Source organism: Rutilus rutilus (genome assembly GCF_951802725.1).
Source record: "Rutilus rutilus genome assembly, chromosome: 6".
Taxonomy (NCBI): domain Eukaryota; kingdom Metazoa; phylum Chordata; class Actinopteri; order Cypriniformes; family Leuciscidae; genus Rutilus; species Rutilus rutilus.
Genome location: NC_140214.1, coordinates 40,128,621 through 40,146,308, shown reverse-complemented (window position 1 = coordinate 40,146,308; position 17,688 = coordinate 40,128,621). Strand labels below are relative to the sequence as shown.

Genomic DNA, 17,688 nt, shown 5'->3' with positions numbered 1-17,688 from the left:
CTTAGGATTCCGTCATTGTCGTCGAGTATCGTTCGAGAGAACAACCAGCGCTGTATTTCAGTGGTTTTCCTCTGTGAACATGCACTAATGGATGTCTGACAATTTCGTTGCTTTTTGGAGTTTTCAGATTTAAAAACGTCAATAAAGGCTCGTTCGTTCTGCTCTCACGGAACAGATAGATTATAATATGCGTATGTACCGTCAGGTGAAATCCTGCAGGTGTCGGCGCTTTCTCCGTCCATGCAATAAATGCACATCCTTGAATGAGTGCGGATTTTCTAGCGCATTTACTTGATCTTCATAGGAAATATATCTATGGTTTAACCCATTTGAGAGGCGGCCAAAATCAGAATTTAAAATGGACTGAATAAGCTCTCTACGAACTTGACGAGCGATGCCGCGCTGACGGACCATAGACTATAAAAAAGAGTGACTGACATGTATGCACATAAATCACTGTCACACACACTCTCTCAGAGTAATATTAAGTTACTGCATAATACATTTTCAACTAGCAGAATAGTACAGAATCACGATACACATTCTCACTTGTAGCCATGTCTTTTAACTATTATAATATTTCGAAGGGCAAAAATAGGAACTTTTAATTGGCTTTACATCATCATCAACTGTCACTTTAGCGCGAGGCCCTGTGCAGTCGCAGACTTGGTACTGTCAGCAGCATAACGTTATAGCATTACCTCCCCAGCCTGAGCTAACTCGATCACGTCGAGCTAGGTGATTTCAGATAGCCAGGCTCCCTAGCTCCACTCACGCCCCGCCTCTTTGCCTGTTTTCTGCATAGACAGTATAAGAAGTGGACAGAGCCATCTCATTGGAACTCAATTGAGACAAGTGAAGCCCATTTTTAGCGATTTTTTAGGACTTCCGTTCCTGACGCGCAGACTCAAACAGAGCTTGACGACGTAGATGTGACGTGAGCAACCGTCTGTCTTCTAGTGGCTGTGCCAAGAGAAATCTGAATCATTCCCTTCCTAAACTTGCAGAGACGGAGAGTGTGAGTAGGAGGTGTCCATGAGCTAGGAGCAGGAGAAACTTTTGCTAGGTATTCTGATTAATTATTCTGTCATTTTGCCTCCACGTCCCCCCGATTGCGCGCGAGCTTCTCCTCCTGTCCATACGGTAATCTCTCTACTGCGCGACAGAGAGTCGCGTGGTTATGACGCAATCGTTAGCCTACTTTTACAAAAACTGCTTCTACGGGGCCGTAACGTAAGATACAAGGTAATGGAGCATTTTATACATTGTCGTGTTTCTTTAGAAATAAATAATGGACAAATGGAGTCTTCAAACGCCTCAGATGTAAAGTTATTCGCTGTCAAAGTGACGCCAAAATGAATGGGAGTCAATGGAATGCTAACAGCAGGTGAAGTTCTGCTACAAGATGGTGGCACGCGGCCGGCTTCAACTTCCGGTCGACTTCATTCCCGCTTGGTTTTCTGTTATCCGGGAGTGACGCAAGGCCAAGATGGCGACGGTCGGCTCCGCCCACTTTAGGCTTCAAAAATGCTCTTCAGAAACCTACGGGTGACGTCACGGACACTACGTCCATATTTTTTTACAGTCTATGGTTTAACCTGATCTCTGATCAGTTTTATACATGTGTAGAGGTTTTAATTAGACATTAGTATAATTAAAAGGAATGTTAGTTGTTAATCATTTCTTATTGGCCTGTTTAGCTGAGCCATCCATAAAATAAACAAAACAAGCACTGAAAATTGATAAAAGAGCACATATTATACAGACACTTGATATTTAATCATATTAGATGATTAGTTAATTATATTAACGTATATTCCCATTCAATTGACCGTTCGCAAAGACCGGTTTGCGAACGGTCCCAAACCATTCCCTTCCGTTTCCCTTTAGTTACTGTTGCTATGTCCGACAAGCGACACCGCTCTCACGCCACACCATGTTCTCATGCAGTGAAAAATACATCGCGGAGCAAAGCGGACACTGACAAGGCACTGACAGACAGGACAGACCAGGTTATTTTTTATATGAAACAAATTCTCACCTTTCAAATTTAGTAATTTTTTAAAGAAATTTAAACAATAAATACCGTTTTGTGGCTCTTTAATGTGTCGTGACAGATCGCTGTAGAGCCTCAGATAAAGCTGCTCATGAACCGATCATCTCTTCCTTCTAGTTAATTTATAGCATCAAATAAACATGAATGAACATAAGAAGGCAGTAGCGCGGGAAGGAGCCCCCTCTTCATAGCATCAGCACCCCCTGGTGGGGGGCTGTGGACTGTGGTGGCAAACAATTTTCTAATAATGAATAAGAGACAAACAGGTATCAGTTGTCTTTAACAATTATTTATTCCGTTGCAAGGAAAGGTCAGCAGTCATACAGTCATAAAAAGTGCCTGCAGAGTGTGACAACGATTGGGGGGTATCCTTCATTCTTTATAATTGTTCCTCCCCCAAGGTTGTTTTCCCGAGGCTAAATCAAGATACATCTTAGCATCTTAGCCATAACTAACACATTGTTTAGATTTGTCTATCATATTTAATCATATTACACCCTTGAATGGAGACTCTCTGTCTCGGTCATACATTCAGTCACATTAACTTTTGTCAGGTCATATACAAGTACATACACATACGTATATTCATAAGAGTATGTATCGACACTACATTCATCTGATTATCATCATATTTCTAAGATTCTATGAATATAAGAAAATGCCACATATAGAACATAAATTTCTTCCACAGGACTAACAATAATAATTGTTAATATTGTTGTAATAATATTGTACTTAAAAACGTGAAATAAAGTGGGCATCAATGGACAGCGTTAACTAATGCACTTATGCCTAATGTAGTGAGTGTTCAAGCTACGGAGAAAATGAAATAAAGTTTGAATTTGTCATGCTTTGTTCCGATCAGAGCACGTGAGAGCTCCGCTCGCTCATTCCGCTCAGGGTCGCTCGCTCAACCCAGAATGGCAGCTGGTACCAAAACATGTGGAATAAGGGCTGCCTCCGACTAAAGTTTTTTTTCTAGTCGACTAGTAGTGTCACGGGTACACACAGAGAAACAGGTGGATCCAAATGTAGCATATTTATTGCCAGGGCAATCCAACTCGTAGTCATCCATGCAAGGGTCAAAATCCATTTTAGCAGTCCAATAAACAAATAAACAAATAAACAAGAAACAAAACAAAACAAGAAACAAAACAAGAACAGGCGAGGAAACAGACTTCAGAAGTGTAAGTGACATTTAAACAATGACTCCGTGACAAGGACTAAAACAGACAGGGTATTTATACACAGACACTAACAATGTGATAGGGAACAGCTGAGTGCGATCACGAGTGATGAGAACAGACAAAGGATTATGGGAAATGCAGTTCCAGAGTGAATGGTGATAGTATGGGAAAGAGACCTCTAGTGGACACCCGGGGAAACACAAACCAGACACTGTGACAAGTAGTTGTTCAGTTAAGCCATTAGTGGAAAAATCGCACCTTTATATTAATTTAATTACTTAAATAGGCTATACAGGATAATGAACGTTTACGTAATATAGCCTTACTCAAGCGCACGACCGCACGCATAAAGCTTGCCACAAAGAACCGGCAAAAGTAATGATAATGAATGTGTCAAAAATAGCAAGGAGACATTTAATTGTTTATTAATAAACTGGTGCTTTCTGTGTCGCTGCAAAGATGAAGTTGACGATGCGGACTCGCCATGAACACCAGAGAGAAATGCATATTCTTGGATTACATATTCAGAGAGTAGCCTATTTATTTTCGTTTTGAATATTTTTGTTAAAAAGTAGACATTTCAAGCTTTCTATAATAGATAGCCTATTTTCTATCATTCGGCACAAGCTGAGTTTCGGTGCCCTCCAGTTCACGGGCAATGCAAGTAAGTGATCGTGCTGGCGCCTTATTACATTGTCTGCAATATATTGGCTTCTTATTTATTAAATACAGGCAATTGGTTGATAAAACATTGATCAAAATTAAGATACAATTTATACAAAACAAAAATCTTTTAAAAAGAGTCTTTCTACAAAACTAAACTCAATGAAGTGGTCAAAATCATGTCTTACCCACTCCATGTCTCCAGACATATTGCGCACCTCATGATGTAGGCTATCATATCTTTCACATGCTGCATGCTCACTTTCATAATCAACAGTGATTAAATAAAAAAATAACATTAGCCTATCATATTTAAACGTAAATATGAAACTAAATATGTTTTGTTTAATGGATACAACACGTATAGCGAAATTTCATGTCTTGTCATCAGCCACAACATGACGTCACATATTTTCCAAACCAGCACTCAGCCCCCCTCACATGAAACAGCTTCCAGCGCCTGTAAGAAGGAATGTTGTTTTTACGCGAAAAGACACTTTGTTTTTCAAGGTTAAATCCTCCAATGTTAATCTACTAACTCTCCTGACAGCTTTGTCGGACAAAATGGTGGATTATGATTGGTCAGATCGCCTGTCAATCAAACTCCCAGCGAAGGATTGATAATGTGAAAAATAATAATGGTAACTCCACTGAAGTTATTTGAAACTAAAGTAATGAGCCAATTTTGTAAAATGTAAGGAGTAGAAAGTACCGATATTCGTGTTAAAATGTAAGAAGTAAAAGTAAAAAGTCGGCACAAAAATAAATAGTAAAGTAAAAATATCTGAAAAATCTACTTGAGTACAGTAACGAAGTACTGTATTTGTACTTCGTTACTTTCCATCTCTGATATAGACCATATATAGCCTCTTTTCAGCGCTGCACTCGTTGTCTTTCGACTTACGGTCTGCATTTTCACAGCGATCTTGCGTATTTATGAATGAACGGCTCGTTTTAAAATCTTCCCAGTCTACTGACATTTGTTAAGACATCTGCTTAAAACATTACCATGCTCATGATAACTTTCATTAACTCTACAATAAGTAAATCCACTTCTCCAGCTAATAACTCCTCGACAGCGATGCCATAGAAATATACAGAGCGACCGCAAAAAACAAGTTCAAAGACAATATTCTAAAGATGCTGCACGCTGGTTTCTCTGGCGCATAAGGTCTATACATGTCGAAAAATGACCAAGGTCTGGACCTCAATGGTGTGTACCGCCCTACATGAGGGCTAAATATGCACACAGACACTATTAAGCACACAAGAAACACCTGAACACAATGAACCACATTTGTCCCAGTGAGCAAACCACAGGTGACATTGACATGAAAGAACCTTAACCCTCTGGGCTCTGAGGTGTTTTCTGGCCCTGGAGGTGTTCTGACATGCTCTGACATTTGTGCTTATTTCTGTTACTTGTGACATTTTCATGACTAAAGTTTGATTGCACTGTATTTAGCACAAACTCTGCTACAATAATATATCAGCAGCATGTATGTAAAAGTTTGTAGTTTTGAGATAATGACATTTATGCGTGGTTTGTGGAAAAAAAAAATTCACTGAAATAAGGTCATGGTCAACTTTTGAAAATTGTATCACGTAGCCTAGAATATTTGCTCCAAAACTATGTGAAAATCATCCTGACAACTCATTCAAATAAGACAATATATTGATTTAATATTTGTAAGATGTGTTTTGTGTAAGAAAGCTTTATGTGAGGAGGCGTGAACACATCCTGAATATTTATGGCTTTCACACCTGAGAAAGACAAAGACCCTCCCCTAATGGCCCTATCAGGTGCTATCAGGCGCTATCATTATGAGGAACCTTGCACAAAGAATGAGGAGATTTAAAAAGAATGGCTTTTTGATTGTTTGGATTTATTTACAACACAACATAATCCAAAGATACACAACAAATGACAAAAAAGCACATTGAAAACAACGATCCAAAGACAGAGACCTTTGTGCCATTCCTAAAAACATTGTACATACCTTTCATTTCCAAGGTGTTTGATTTTCACTTTACCATGTTCATGTACAGAGACTCGTGTGAATGTTGAAGTCAGCAGGACTCCTCAGTGGGGCATCTGGTCCCTGTAAAAAAAAAACAAAAAAAAACAACTGTGAACATGCTGATATCAAGAGTAACTATAGGGCTGCACGATTTTGGGAATACATTTTAGATTTTTCTGGTTAAAATTGCTTTTTAAAATGTACAGAATACACACACACACACACACACACACATATATATATATATATATATATATATATATATATATATATATATATATATATATATATTGCAGCACAGCACATAGCTTATGCCTACAAGGCACAACAAACCTGGTGTTGTGCCTTGTAGGCATAAGCTATGTGCTGTGCTGCGTAAAATAATAATAACAATAGGCCTAGCCTATAAATCGTTAAAAAGGAACACTTCAGTAACACTGCACTAGAGAAAAATATATTGATTATCATATGTTACTTCAATCTCATTTCATAATGTCATAACGAAACAAAACATTTGGAGTAAAAAAATTAACTGAAAAAAATTGCTTTTCAAACGCAAACGCGTTACTGAAGCATCAAGCCGCTCTAAACTATTAAATTATTGTTACCATATTATTAGGGCTGTCAGTTAACGCGTTATTAACGGCGTTAACGCAAACCCATTTTAACGCGATCAATTTTTTTATCGCGAGATTAACGGTCTTTTTGGCCAAGCAAACTTTGTAGTTTTTTTTCACATGCTTTTGCAACAGGACGCGGCATGCGCGGCGCTGCTCTATGAAACCCATTCATTTCAATGGCTTGCGCCGCGAGAGGACGTTTTGTTGCTTCGTCGACCAAAGCGCAAGCGGATCTAGCTAGACCGGAAACAAAACAGCAGGCACGCGCACACACTTGCTTGGGCTTGCGAGCCGGCCAAATAGTAGGTTAACGTTACGTTTTGAGTGGATGACGAGCGCGAGACGCCGAAATGGATGCCAATAAGATTCTGAATGGAAAGTTTACTTTTAAAAAGTTGCCAAATGGTTCCATTGACTAGACCAAAGTGATCTGTGTGTTTTGTCGTTGTGAACTGAGCTATCATCATCGCAGTACGTCCAGTCTGAAACACCACTTGATGATGGCCACACACACACACACACACACACACACACACACACACACACACAGCTGATGCGAATTCTCCAAACCCTCGTCAATATCAGGACCTCGTCAGGATTTCTTTCACCCTTTTATTGATGGACAGTGTTACATTGTGTGAGAGATTATTTGCTCCAAGTGAGAATGTTAGTGTGAAATTGAACACAGTATTGCCAATGTTGTTTTCAATAAAAAAAAAAATCTGCACAAAGCAAGCCAATCCGCTTTTTTCATGTTGATAAGAGCATTAAAATGAGAAAAAAATAATGGGACAAAAATAAATCAAGAGACATTTAGAATAGATAAAAATGTGCGATTAATCGCGAGTTAACTATGACATTAATGCGATTAATCGCGATTAAATATTTTAATCGTTTGACAGCACTACATATTATACATCTACGTTTGAGCAGATATCCACAAACACAGTATTTAACAGTAAACAGGGTTCTAAACATTATAATATTCACCATAGTATACACTCATACTAGCCTACTTTTATCATGCTGTGTTTTATTATAGAATATAAAAACATCCTCGTGTCGGACATGTATATACATTTAGCACTGAAAGGTTGCCTACCAGTCTAGTTCACATTTCAACATGTTTCTGTCTATTTACAGATACATATACATGTACGATATTAGGCTTAGTTCATGTTTTTACTCCAATTTCATTTCATTTCATAACATACATTTTAATCTGGCTCCACCAGTTTAACATGTCTTACCTTAAAAATCTTCTCATCTTCAAATCGCGTTCTTCTAATTCTTCTGAGGTAAATCCAAGTGAAACAGCACAGCACAAAGTCTTCCAAACTCGATGAAAAGCAGAGGAGGACGTTACTGAAGTCTCTGATTCTTTGTTTTGAGGTAATGAGGGCGTTTACAGGTCTGCGTTCCTCCACGTGGATCATTTGCATGTCAATCGCTCGTGCGCGTGTGGGTGTGGTCACATTAGAGTTAATTAGGACGCGTTTGAGAAACTGTACATGCCGCTGCTTTCATACGGATTACTTAAACAGAGAATATTTGTTTTTTATATAATTTACATACTTTAAAAATAGAGACTCCAAGCGTTGTATAGACATGCGTTTCAAGTCTGTGTGACAAACATTCGTTGAGTTACAGGTCATTTTCTGTCGCGTTTCAGAATGAGTTTCACATTGATAGAGACGGCAGAACGTGCATCGTTTATTTTCTTTATTTTACGAAAAACACAACATTTTGTTTTTATTATGAGTGTACACAAATAAAAGAAGACATTTAACAGTTTTGAATGATGTATAACACAAGTACATAAGATCAAAATCAACAGAGTATTTTGAGTCTCTTTTGCACTGATATGAAAAAAAAAACAAGCCTATTGCGCCGGCGCGATAGCCGACCACAGTTTACGTGATTTGGCTCTTCTTATTGATTTCGTTTTTTTATTTCTTCGCAGTGTACCGAACACATCTACATCCATTATCGGTGCGCAAAAAGCAGAAACGTGAATACCGCTGCGATAGCGAGAGATTGTACGGTAGTTGACCAAAACACACAAGAAAAAGCATTTTGGAAAAAAACATTTTCGGCAATCACAGACATTCGCATTCGGATGGGATTAGATTTCTCTGAGGACTGCCGAGTTTGACGAAAAACAGTAGGTAATTTGCTCTGGAATTTTTACAGAGGTCGTGTGAGAAAAAGACAGACATGGCAGATTCGGACAGGATTAAAATCTCAAAGTACGTCTGTGAAACAGAAATTTCTCTAACGTCCCCCTGTGAAACTAGTCCCGTCCGAATAGGGCTTATGACTGCAGAGGAAAAAAATAAATGGATCTGAAGGCACCTTGATGCATTTTAAAAATATTACCCTATATGACACACTCACAAGAACGAGGGAGAATTGCAGAAGAATGTTTAAAAGATCTAATAATATTTATTAGATCTTTTTCATTAAATTTATGAGCACTATAGTCTCTGAGTCTGAACAAACGACGCGTCAGTTTAACACAGAAATAATAAAGACATAGTTACTTTTGTCCATTGTTCTTTTAATTGTCGTCTACATCATTGTGTTCTGTGTATCAGAATAATCCATTGTATCATCGCATTCATGATCAGGGGCCTCATTTATAACTGTTGCGTATGCAAAAAACAGGCCCTGAAAGAGGCGTACGCCACTTCCGACGCATAAGTTGTAATTTATAAAAACAAACTTGACGGGAAAATTTGCGCACCTGCACGCAAACTCTTACCCATGCGTACGAACGTTTTGGAGATGGAGCAGTTTGGCGACACCGATGGTGAGCTGGAGTTAAATGTCTTTTTGGTCACTTTTAGACAGAAAATCTAAAGACATATACAGAAAGATAATACAAAATATAATTTCACTCACCAAGCCTATCACTTGAAGCAAATATCCATCCCTTCTTAAATGTCCGTGCCAGCGAGCGCGTTGGGCCGTTTAGTGAAACTGACGCAGTTTAAATAAATAAAATAATGATTTAAACTATGTTTTACTTCTGATATAAACATTTAGATTAAATATGCCATTCAAATTAATGGAGTTAAACACTTAAACATGAAATCATTACTGAGAAGTTAGAAAAAAAATTTCTATTCAATCAATAGAAATTTTTGTTATGGATGAGATGTTTTTGAACACTTTTCCTGTGGTGTGCTGTGTTTTAATGTGTTAACCACAGAGATAATTTCTTATCATGATAATACCAGATTGTCTGAGAAAATCGTTTCGTGCAAATAATGCCCAAGGCCTATCTGTTTCCATTAAAAATATAAATCAATTAAAAATACAATTCGGCCAGTGGAAAAGATTGAGAAAAACTTTCTCTGAAATGTTTTTTTACACTATTTGATTTATGTATTCAAAAACAAAGCAAGATATAGGCAACTACTTGATTTTTATTAATGTAATGTGTCTTGTACCGTTAAAAGTTATCACGTGGATGAATAATCATATGCAAATGATATGCAGACGAGGATCTGCATAGTAAAACTAGGCGTTGTAAGCTCCATATATGGTTATTTCGGGGTGGAGACGCATGTGCACACAATCTTCCACTGACTGGGATTTATAAAGTGAATTCTGCACAGGTTCTGGCGTACGAACGGTTTTATAAGTCTGAATATTTTTTTCCGTACGCCATTTTTGGCTTTCGGGCGCACGTACACTTTTAGTAAGGTTCCTACGCACAGTTTTATAAATGAGACCCCAGATGTACGGCTGTATCAGTGTCTTTATTTGCACATATATTTAATTTGAAGAAGAGCGGTGCTGGTTCATGTTTAGAGCACTAGAGTATATGAAATATGTCCATAAAAACTTAAAAAGCTATTGCTCTGGTCTGTATATGAACTATATGATCCACCTCACGTTCAGCCAATCACACGCTCCGAAAGCACGCTTCCACCTCACATTCAGCCAATCACACGCTCCGAAAGCACGCTTCTACCTCACATTCAGCCAATCACACGCTCCGAAAGCACGCTTCTACCTCACGCTCAGCCAATCACATGCTCCGAAAGCACGCTTCTACCTCACATTCAGCCAATCACACTCTCTGAAAGCACGCTTCTATCTCACATTCAGCCAATCACACAATCCGAAAGCACGCTTCTACCTCACATTCAGCCAATCACACGCTCCGAAAGCACGCTTCTACCTCACATTCAGCCAATCACACGCTCCGAAAGCACGCTTCTACCTCACATTCAGCCATTCACACGATCAGAAAGCACGCTTCTACCTCACATTCAGCCAATCACACGCTCCGAAAGCACTCTTCTACCTCTGATACCATAACGTCGCTTCCACTTTACTTTTCAGCCCGGAAAAAACAAATTGCTCAGAAAAACACAAAAATAACCAATTTCCACTTATTGGTAATACTTATGAGTGCTTTTATTATTTTCAGTGATGTGCAGCCTGTACATATCTGTACAATGTGTTTTAGGGGGTTTCATGACCCTTTAAAAATGATGTGAAATGAATGTGTGAACTAACATACATAGATCAAGACAACCTTTGTATTGTTACAATATTGGTAGTATATTTAAATGAACAATGTGTAGTCTTTCTCTGTGTTACCTGAACCTGGATATCACTGTTTATTTATCAGCAAAAGTCTGCTGGATGAAGCTAAACACGGTAGTTGATCATCATAAATCTGATTCATTTTCTTTCTCTTGCTGTCTTCAGTCTGTATAGATGCAGTATTACAGAGAAACAGAGTCTCATCATGACTTCAGCTCTGAAATCAAACCCGTCACACCTGAGAGAACTGGACCTGAGCTGGAATAAACTCGGAGACTCTGGAGTGAAAAACCTCAGTGATCTACTGATGAACCCACAATTCAAGCTGGAGAAACTACAGTTAGTATCATTATACCGTACAGCAATTACAGTGTGACTGAAGTTTATTTATTTGAAGACAGCAGGGCTTATGTTTCATTGTTTATAGCAGTGCACTTTCTGGGTTTTCCCTATTGCTCACATTTTTATGTCTTTTTTAGTGCTGTCAAACGATTAAAATATTTAATCGCGATTAATCGCATTAATGTCATAGTTAACTCGCGATTAATCGCGCATTTTTATCTATTCTTGATTTATTTTTGTCCCATTATTTTTTTCTCATTTTAATGCTCTTATCAACATGAAAAAAGCGGATTGGCTTGCTTTGTGCAGATTTTTTTATTATTGAAAACAACTTTGGCAATACTGTGTTCAATTTCACACTAACATTCTCACTTGGAGCAAATAATCTCTCACACAATGTAACACTGTCCATCAATAAAAGGGTGAAAGAAATCCTGACGAGGTCCTGATATTGACGAGGGTTTGGAGAATTCGCATCAGCTGTGTGTGTGTGTGTGTGGCCATCATCAAGTGCTGTTTCAGACTGGACGTACTGCGATGATGATAGTTCAGTTCACAACGACAAAACACACAGATCACTTTGGTCTAGTCAATGGAACCATTTGGCAACTTTTTAAAAGTAAACTTTCCATTCAGAATCTTATTGGCATCCATTTCGGCGTCTCGCGCTCGTCATCCACTCAAAACGTAACGTTAACCTACTGGCCGGCTCGCAAGCCCAAACAAGTGTGTGCGCGTGCCTGCTGTTTTGTTTCCGGTCTAGCTAGATCCGCTTGCGCTTTGGTCGACGAAGCAACAAAACGTCCTCGCGCGGCGCAAGCCATTGAAATGAATGGGTTTCATAGAGCAGCGCCGCGCATGCCGCGTCCTGTTGCAAAAGCATGTGGAAAAAACTACAAAGTTTGCTAGGCCAAAAAGACCGTTAATCTCGCGATAAAAAAAATTGATCGCGTTAAAATGGGTTTGCGTTAACGCCGTTAATAACGCGTTAACTGACAGCCCTAGTCTTTTTATCTAGATAAAAATGGTGTAATTTCCAGCATTTGATACAATGTACTGATTGTGTACATGCAGAAATCTGCCTTTTCAACAGAGAATAAAGAAGAGAGACGTCAAATAAATAGTTGAAAGAGAAGAAACAGTGTCTTCCAGCACACAGAACTAGTGTGACTGGGTTTCAAAACAGACTATTGGAAACTAAATGCTGCTGTAGCTCTTCAATAAGATGATCATCATAGATGTGAACTATTGTTATTTCTCTGTCTTCAGTCTGAATAGATGCAGTATTACAGAGAAACAGAGTCTCATCCTGACTTCAGCTCTGAAATCAAATCCATCACACCTGAAAGAGCTGGACCTGAGCTGGAATGAACTAGGAAACTCAGGAGTGAAGCACGTATGTGTCGTACTGAAGGATTCACACTGTAAACTGGAGAGATTGAGGTCAGTCACATTCACATATAAGAATCAAAATGCTTAAAATCACTTCAACAGTTTAACCTAAAACACTTTATACTCAATATCTCACAGTGAGTCTGAGTTCACATTATATTTGTGTAAAATTCTTCACATTCATGATTTGTTTGTAAGATAATCTCTCTTCCTCTGTTTGTGTCTTTCTAGTCTAGTCTACTGTGGCATTACAGATGTTTCTTCTTTAACTCAGTCTTTGACTAAATCAAAAGCACTGCAGTTTTTAAAAGAGCTTGATCTGAGACACAATAAGATAGGAGACTCAAAGCAGCGACTCAGAGACGTGATACGAGACTCAAACTGTGACCTGAGGTGAGGAAACATCACTGAGATGTTAAAGAGATCTTCACTTACCTCTGATATGTGAACAAACCTTTCAAACATTCGTAAAAGGAAATTATTAATAAGCTTTATTGCAACAAAGGGTTTGTGTGAGAACAAAATGTGAAGTTATTGAAATGTTTAACACAAAGGAGGGAAGAGAACAAAAGCTCACTGTCACAGCTTTATACATCAACACCTGCTTTATTAACTGTGTCAATAGAAGTGAATCATTTCAGTGTGAAAACAGACTTGGTCAGATTGTAGGAAAACGCTGCACTCCTGCTAAAATCAATGTTGTTCCAGCTTTAGCTCACAGCGTCCAGCTCACATGAGAAATGTCTCTGTCTCTAGTGTGTTTTTACTGTGACGAGCAACACGTCACACTACTTTACACTTACTTTACTCTCAGTTATTTACTAAGAGCCTACAAACATGTTTAAACTAGAGGACAAACGGCTTTAACTAAAGGTTTGTGTTTGAACTCAAAATAACATTTGTATTTGCTCCCTTGTGGTTTATTCCATACGCCGTACACTCATTAGTTTCTCCTTTACAGAGACTCAATAGGAGTCTCACCGACACACACAGACAAACATGAACATTATTCAGGTTTTACATCTATTAAAGCAACATAATGTAAAGTCAGTAATTAATCTGATTACAGGAATTCAATTTAATTTAATTTTACAAAAAAAAAAAACAGTAATTGAAATATAATAATTTGCACTTTGTTCCACTGAACACTGATTGTTTTCTCTTCTGTTCCACTTTACAGAGTAGATGAAAATCTGTGGCCAAACATCCCTGATAAAGATCAATCATCAAACTCTGATGAAGATCAATCATCAAACTCTGATGTATGTGTTATATTATAGTTTGAAATGATCATGAGAGGAGCAGAAACCATCAGGTGATCCACAGAAGAGTCTCACTACTGTCTATGAGGAGAAATACATGTGTATATGTGTTTCATACATGTGGAAGAGACTCAGACTTCACAATTAAATAAAGCAGCGTGTGTGTTAGCATGCGTATTAGAAACGTGATATTGAATGATTCATGCTGGTTTATTATTCAGCCAAATGATGGTTTAGTTGTAATTAAAGGTGGAACAGAGGAAGAAGCTCAGATGAGTGTCAGCAGAAATCTTCAGTATCAGGCCTGCAAATATAATAATGTTTGGATTGAACTCATCCATAATTATTAAAATATTTATAATCATGAACGTGATTGTCAAGTATAGCACATAAATGTTTCAAAAGATATAAAGTTAAACATTAAACATTTACAGTGGGTACGGAAAGTATTCATACCCCCGGTAAATATGATAAAAAATGGCTGTAAAAAATAAATCTTTCATTTAAAAAATTTGATCTTTCATTCAAAAAATTGGCAAAATTCTAACCTTTCATTGAAGTAAAAGAATTCAAATTGGGGGGGAAATCACATTATGAAATAAATGTTTTTCTCCAAAACACGTTGGCCACAAAACTTACTTAACTTACTTAACAATTAGTTAATAGTCATGTGCCTCAACAAGTAAAGTCATAACATAATGATACATTTGCAAATCATTAGTTAATGATTAATTAAAGCAGACAACTGGAAGTTGAAGTACATTGCTTTGACCAACTGTGGTAATTAACACATTAATTTACACTTTTAGTTAATAAAATAAGTTATTAAGGAATTAATACATTGACACATTTAATTAATAACAATTCATATATTACTTAATCTATTAATCATTTAGAATCTTTATTAGTTGCTGATGCAGTAATCATTAATTAATGGTTTAGTTCTTCATGAGTCATACACTAACACATGATTATCTGTGCATTAGTTAAGCATGAATTAATGCAGATTAGTGCACCCGTATTGTAAAGTGTTACCGGCCAATTTTTATGATCTTGCCTAGGGCCCCACAACCCCACGGGCCGGCACTGAATGTATATATAATATATATATGAGAACCGTAGTTCGAGTTTAACCAGGACCGGATATTTATCAGGCTCAAAGTTTTAGGGGGTTTGTGCAAAGCATGAACTTCCAGGTTATAAAACCCTCATAAATGGACGGAGGGTTTAGCCTCCTTACCCCTTTAAGGAAGCGCATGATGAGGTCATTTCTTCCTAGTGATTGTCCGGCCACAAAAGCGTGAGATGCTGTTATGGCCGCCACATATGCTTTAAGCGTGGAGGGGGTGCGACCTGCGTCCAAGAGCTCTTGCAAAAAAACGAGTACACTTGGTACTTCGCATGAGTAGGTGTCCAGGCTTCGTGCTGCGCGCTGCGCGCCAGCCAGAGAACACCACCCATTTCTGAGCGTAGAGGCACCTAGGTTTACTGCGTTTTACTGACATATAGCCTGACAACATCTCATCTGACAGAGGACTGTGCGGCGGTGCTGACTGCGTTATTTATTCATTTTTTTAATTGCTGTGAGATTGTTTGCTGTTGCACGCAAATACTGGAGATATTCTAGGATAGGCTGAAATCACTCATGTGGTGCGTTTCTGTGTGAGACAGATTTCAACAATCACCAGTCAGAGACAGCAGCAAAGCCAAAGCACAATGAAATAAGGCAACTTATGATTTCGGGGGTTTACATAGGCTATTGTCCGGTTTCATATTTGTCAGTCAACTTTTCAAAATACATTCGGGGCTACACTCAAAACATTCGGGGCTGAAACCCCAGCAAAATTGACTGACGCCTTTCATTCAGTTTCATTCAGAACACTATTGTTGTTTTTTTGCATTATTGTGACTGTAATAATTTTTGAGCGTCCTATTGTTTTTCTGAGTGATCCATAAACTGTGTTGGAGTGAGAGACATTGATTTTTTTCTGCGAATCATTTAAGTGCACTTGTTAGTGTGCGAGAATGCGTCTGTGAGCTGAACGATCGGTTTTGAAGGAGTGATTTTATTATTTTTTTTCGTTTTTTTAAAGAGACTGACGATCGTCCATGAACAAGATTTGTTTTTGAGAGACATTTTTTTTTTTTTGTGGTTTAGATCATTCGATCTATGCGTCCCAGCAAACATGCTCCTTTGGGGCCCGAATGGGGCTCTTGCGGGCAGCCCACTGTGGGCCCAGAGACCGGCGTGAAATGCGGGGCACATGTGGGCCCCACACTATGGGGTCCAGGTGGGGCCCTAGTGGGACAGGCCAAAGTGTGGGCTGACTTTGGTCTGGCCCACACAAATTAGAGCGGGCCCTCATGTGGGCTGGATGTGGGCACACTGTGGGTGCAGGTGCAAAGTTTGAGCACACAGAGTGTAGGTACACCCATATTACTATATGCAGAACAATTGCACTTGTTAGCAGCAATAGATCGATGATCATGTTTTTTTAAATAATTTATTTACAGACAATAATAATAATAATTTATAAGAATACAGTTTAAAACAGCAATAACCACAAAAACAGAAACACAGAACACTTAAAGGTACAATATGCAAGAATTTTGCATTAAAATATCCCATAATCTCAAGGCCAGTGTTATATATTTTGTTAAGTTGATTACTTACAATATCCCAAATGTTTCCAACTATTTTTAAATCGTGAGAAAATTGCGATTTTAACCAAGGAAACGGGGCGTTAGAGCAGGGGTGAGCTGGGAGTCGTCAGTCAATTGCATCATATCCGCGTTACCCTCGGTTTCCGCTCGTACTGCGTGGAGTCCTGGACAAATGCGGAAGTTGTAGTTGTAGCGTCTATCAAGCAACAAACGTTAGCTTGTTTCTTGCAGTCGTTATGCAACACAATTATTCTTTACCGATTGCAGCTGGTTCTGTCGACAAAGCATGCTTAATTTTATATTTTCCAAATGTAGCATTCGGTAATAGTTATGTTTATGTAAGGGAAGTATTATTGCTTTAGATTTGTGTATAGTTTATTGACATTGTTTATCACGTCTGGTGTTTATGGCCATGTAAATAAATATAGCATGTGTTATACATAAAGATTAATCAGTATTTTGTCAAATGATGTGGGTATGTTCGAATGTACTTTTACAACAATTGTTTAGAACACGTAAAACTGCGCCGCGTTATCACAGCAATGAATTCGACATACAGTAACATCTATGATAACCAATATAGTATTAAACCTTACTTTTCTTGCGGTTAATTCATTTTAATGAAATAAAAGTGTGATGAGGTTCAAGAGTCAGGAAGGAAGAAGACAGGGGTCGGCGTGACTGGGACTCGTACTTTATTAAAATAAAGCAAAACAAACAAAAGTCGTGCACAACGCGCATTCACCGTGGCAACCGCGACGGCACAAAACAGTTCAAAAATGAGAGCTCGGATCCACCGGTTTTCTTTATCTGCGTCCAATTTTCTCTTCAGTCTCTCTCTCGTTCCAGCGCGCGGCTTATAAGCGGTCTCTCCACGCGGATCACAGCAATAAGACACAGGTGTTCGTCATTTGCACT

The 17,688-nt window shown here is 38.4% G+C and overlaps 2 protein-coding genes across 2 annotated transcripts in view; one reads left to right on the top strand and one right to left on the bottom strand.

Moving 5' to 3' along the window:
* LOC311291359 (uncharacterized protein) overlaps positions 1 to 17,688 on the bottom strand; it is a 796,365-nt gene that overhangs the window by 588,166 nt on the left and 190,511 nt on the right. The gene's annotated exons all lie outside the window — the stretch shown is intronic.
* LOC311291423 (uncharacterized protein) overlaps positions 1 to 17,688 on the top strand; it is a gene marked incomplete at its 5' end in the record, with an annotated part of 543,326 nt that overhangs the window by 431,737 nt on the left and 93,901 nt on the right. The window contains one exon of the mRNA XM_084410458.1: positions 11,276 to 11,449. Coding sequence (XP_084266584.1) covers positions 11,276 to 11,449 — 174 coding nt within the window. The remainder of the gene's footprint in view (positions 1 to 11,275; positions 11,450 to 17,688) is intronic.